This window comes from Octopus bimaculoides, chromosome 11, assembly GCF_001194135.2.
Source record: "Octopus bimaculoides isolate UCB-OBI-ISO-001 chromosome 11, ASM119413v2, whole genome shotgun sequence".
NCBI classification, from domain to species: domain Eukaryota; kingdom Metazoa; phylum Mollusca; class Cephalopoda; order Octopoda; family Octopodidae; genus Octopus; species Octopus bimaculoides.
The window spans coordinates 66,163,861-66,168,308 of NC_068991.1; the positions used below are offsets into that span (position 1 = coordinate 66,163,861).

General features: G+C 33.8%; 2 protein-coding genes across 6 annotated transcripts in view; one reads left to right on the top strand and one right to left on the bottom strand.

The window, feature by feature from the left end:
- LOC106879711 (CLK4-associating serine/arginine rich protein) overlaps positions 1-545 on the bottom strand; it is a 102,171-nt gene extending 101,626 nt beyond the window's left edge. For 2 of the 4 annotated variants that reach the window (XM_052971912.1, XM_052971913.1), the window contains exon 1: positions 399-545. The gene's annotated coding sequence lies outside the window, so the exon portion shown is untranslated. The remainder of the gene's footprint in view (positions 1-398) is intronic. The other 2 variants (XM_014929388.2, XM_014929389.2) reach the window with 2 other exon arrangements.
- A 2,665-nt stretch (positions 546-3,210) lies between these two features.
- LOC106879701 (REST corepressor 3) overlaps positions 3,211-4,448 on the top strand; it is a 43,660-nt gene continuing 42,422 nt past the window's right edge. For both annotated transcript variants that reach the window (XM_014929376.2, XM_014929377.2), the window contains exons 1-2: positions 3,211-3,502; positions 3,641-3,700. In XM_014929376.2, the coding sequence (XP_014784862.1) occupies positions 3,388-3,502; positions 3,641-3,700 (175 nt within the window). In that variant the 5' untranslated portion in view covers positions 3,211-3,387. The remainder of the gene's footprint in view (positions 3,503-3,640; positions 3,701-4,448) is intronic.

Here is a 4,448-nt window from a genome sequence, read left to right on the forward strand (position 1 = left end):
ATATATATATATATATATATATATAAACATCCAATCTGTGTGGTGAAGCCTTGACATGTCTTCAATCTTCTAATTCAGTCTATAGCTTGAACATACAGAAATCAGATTTTGTTAATTCTAGCACTGATTACATATTAAATATGTATATATTATTGGTGAGACCATATAATATTTCAGCTTTCACCCATAAAAATAAAAATCAAAGGTAGATATTAAAGAAATTATTCGACGACAATATATATATCTTTGCCAAACGTCCATAGCGAGCAGAAACCTGTGATATATGGCTAGCTCAGAATACTTCGATTTCTCGCTGTTTACAACTCTAATATACGGACAAAGGGGATGTTTTTTTGTTTTTAAGATAATGAAAACATATATATAAAGTGTATACTTACGTAAAACTAAATAATAAGCACATATGGACGGCAAATCCAACCCAGCAAACAGAACAAGTTTCGTCAAAACAGTTGCGAATGCGTAACAACGTCGTTTTGTCTTCTTCAACAGTTACCGTTACTTACTCTCGCGAGAACACAACACGTTACGAGACTACTTACACCTCTCGCCGCCCCTCCCCTCCTCCTCCTCATGTCGGCTTTTGTTGTTGTTGTTGTTGTTTCATTTTTTTTATTTCTTTACACCACCCCGCCAAATGTCTGCCAAGACGCCGTTGACCCTTGTCTCTGTAGAATCAGACACTGAGCTCCCATAAATGTAGAATACGTAAATGTCCTATTACCGAGTGTATGTAAATGTATACATATATATAAATCACATATACGCATCTTTTATATATGTATAAATATTTGAGTATGTATTTATATATATATATATATATATATATATATTTATATATACGTATATATATATTAAATATACCTATATATGCACATATATACATTTATATATGTGCGTTATATACATTTACATATTTGTGTGTGTGCATGTATGTATGTACGTTTGGTGTTGACTGTCGAAAAAAGAGTACTCAATACCATATTAGAGAATAATATATTTCATTTTAGTCGATTCAGTCTCTTGCTACACTGAATATATGCATACATATACGCCTGCATATATGTATACATATATGCGTATGTGTGTATACATATGTACGTATGTATGCGTGCGGACAAAGACAAACGAGAGAAATAGTAGAACTCAATACTTGAAGTGACGTGTATACAGCTTTATTGGCTGATGAGTTACAATGACCGAAGGCCCTTGAGTTTTGTGCTCATGAAATTGAACGAAACTCTAGACTCTTGAGTCACAGTAGCTCTTCAGCTAATATGTGTATATATTTATATTTATCTATGTATAACAGCAATATCAAAGATTTTTTTGGAATCAAGCATCTTATTGCTGTCTAATTATTGATTTCTTTGTACATGCATAACATTCAAGATTTATCATGGAAGCCGAATGAGACTGAGCATTACTAATGAGGTCATCTGTGAGCTAGTACGAAGTGAAATAGCAACATCTGGGAATGGGAGCCAGCTTGTTGTCTTGGTTCCCCGCAAGTATATTTTAATGGCGCTCGTCATTTATTGCTATTAAAGGAAGACAAAAACAATATTTATACTACATGCATTACGTAAATTTTTTTTTTTTTTGAATTGTTGGCATTGGTCGGCCATCAAATGAACGATGTTTGTATTTCAATGTTGTCAGCATTAATTTAACACAACATCCAGTAAAATGTTTTCCCTATATAAAAGGAGGGGCTTTGTATTCTCATTTGTTTATGCAATTGTTAGCAGACTAAAATATTCCATGTGTATCGAAAAAGCTATAATCAATGGAACAACATACGAAATACATCTTTGAAACGGTAATTGGTCGAACAAGCTAAAACCTTTTTATTATGTGTTCAAGAAAGATATTTAAAAAAATCTCGGCCAATCTTGTTATTTAAAATAGTTTATATGTTTCGGTATTTTCATTAAAATATTGCTCAAGAAACAAGAACGCTTGCAGGTTACCCACCAACATCAACAAGCAATGTTTTGGACTACTGTTTGAAATTAGATTGCCTAACATTGTGAGACATTAGCATACAAGTGCTTAGATCCCGAAGACCAATTGTTATATATATGTAACATATCTACTATTAGCTTTGTGCACATGTCGAGTCGGCTACGTTTGTGACACCCAAGATTCTGAATTTTCGTAACCAGAGCTTGAGTGCTACAATGGATTGCTCAAAAGACTATCCATTATTTTATAAAACACGAAATACAGTAACAGAACTGTCCGTCTATGGTAAGGAATAATTTGGATTTTTTTAATGTGGTAAATGAAATACCATTTTCTCTACGATAAAATGGTCTTCAGGATTTCCCAAAAAGTGACTACAAAGACCATGTGCCCAACTGACAATTGTTGTTATATATCTTGTAAATGGTTAGTGAAATCAGTTGTAGCATATTTTTGCAGCTTATGCACAATATTGGTTTTATTATAAGTAATTGCATTCGAAGTTCAAATTCAAATTGAAAAATTAAAAATTTTAACGCTTTTTGTTAGAATATTCTAATCCAAATAGTAATGAAAAATAAATATACGGTAGCCCAAACGTCCTACAATTTATACATCATTTCTTACTTTATAGTTTTGTTGCTATATATCTATTTCTGACAATTTGATTGATGTATATATATTTCTGCAAGCAAAGAGGGTATAATGGGGATGTTACGGGTTCCAGACTATGTAAATTTGGAAGTTAAGAAAATCCTAATAAACAAAGGAAAACGAAAAAAAAATTATAAATAGTACGGATTACTTGAAATGTTTGATATGTGAATTTTTCAAATAAAATTTATTTATTTTACTCCTGCACCACACAAAAGTTACATAATGAGATTTCTAGACAAAATCAACTTTTGACACGAATTTTCTTTGCTTTAGAACAAAAATAACAGTTGGAAAACTCGTGTACCAGTGTGCCACAATTTAAGTACTAGTTATCCCGGCTTCCGCTGACCGTATTTGCAGAAATAGTACTCTATTTTGTCATATCAATCCGCAAATTTTGCCGTTTAATTTAATGTAGCTTTTCTGTTTTAGTTAATTATTTAAAAAAATAAAAACGAAACCAATTTAGAAAAATAATTGATTTTAAAAGTTTTATTAATTATTGCTTTTTTAATCTTGCAAAAGCAGCAAATAAATGTGGACGTAGTTTACCAAGCGCACTGACATCATTTAGCTGAGTTGTCAAACAAGCCCAATATTCAGGCAAATTGAGGTGGACAACAAGCGTGACTTTTTAAAAAGAGTTCGATTTAGCGAAGTGAGGGGAAATATTTTATTTATTCAGGGGGGAAAAGTTTTTCTAGTGTTTGTAAATATAATTTCGAAATCCTAAGCAACAAGAAGATGGTTTTAGCCGATAAAAGCTCAGACGATATACGGAACGGTCGACGCTCTCGTTGTGGGAGTCCTAATGGACAAATATCTGATGATAGCAGTGCTGCTGATGATTCTGATCACGGTGAGTTAGTTCACTTTAAGGGTCTTTCTTCATCTTTATCCTTATTTTCACTACTGTATGTCCTTTAAGAGACCAGAAATATCGATTTCAATAATATTTACTTACTAGTTTGCTCCCCCCTTTTTTTTCATCTTCTAGAGAGTGGCATGAGAGTTGGAGAGGAATACCAAGCTAGAATTCCCGATTCATGTATATCAGGTAAGCAGCTTCTTTGTTTCGTCTTTTTCTTCTTGTCTTCGAGAGCCTAGTGAAGGGCTCAAATGCCACCTTGCTCTGTGAAGGATTTTGTTAGGGGGGGGGGAAACACATGTTCTCTCTTCTGCTCACCTAGCCCTCTCTCAATTCCAATCGTGGCCCAATAAAACTCGTTTGTAGTTCGCAGCAATTCTCTTTATTTTTATCTTCTTCATAACTCATTGATTTTTTTTTCACTTTACACTTCCCTTATCCCGAATTCCAAGTCCATCTTTTACCAACCAACCAACCTAACCATCCATTTAAAGCCATTTCGTCAACACGTAGCATCTTCACGTTAACTTTCTCAACTTTCCCCCTCCTTTGTGTTTGATTCCTTACTCGTGTAGCTTTATTACTATTTATCTCCTTAAAGGGGGGGAAATTTACAACAAAAAAAAAAAAGAATAATAATTCCCATGTTTCCTGCTTTTTTTACTTGTCGATTTCAACAGAATCTGACCTGCTACCCCCTCCCAACCCTTCGTCATCCCCTTAACGTATTTCTCACATTGAATATCTGTTTAACCCCTCGACCACTCAGTCGGTGCTCCTTGCTTCAACATGAACACTGACCTATAATTCAAGCAAACAAAACCACTTGGGAGTCGATTTCAAAAAAAAAGAAAATATCCTCATGTTTCCGACAATTTCGTCCAAAACCCTTAAAAGGAATCTGTTTTAATTCCAGTTCCTTTCATCCCCCCCCCCC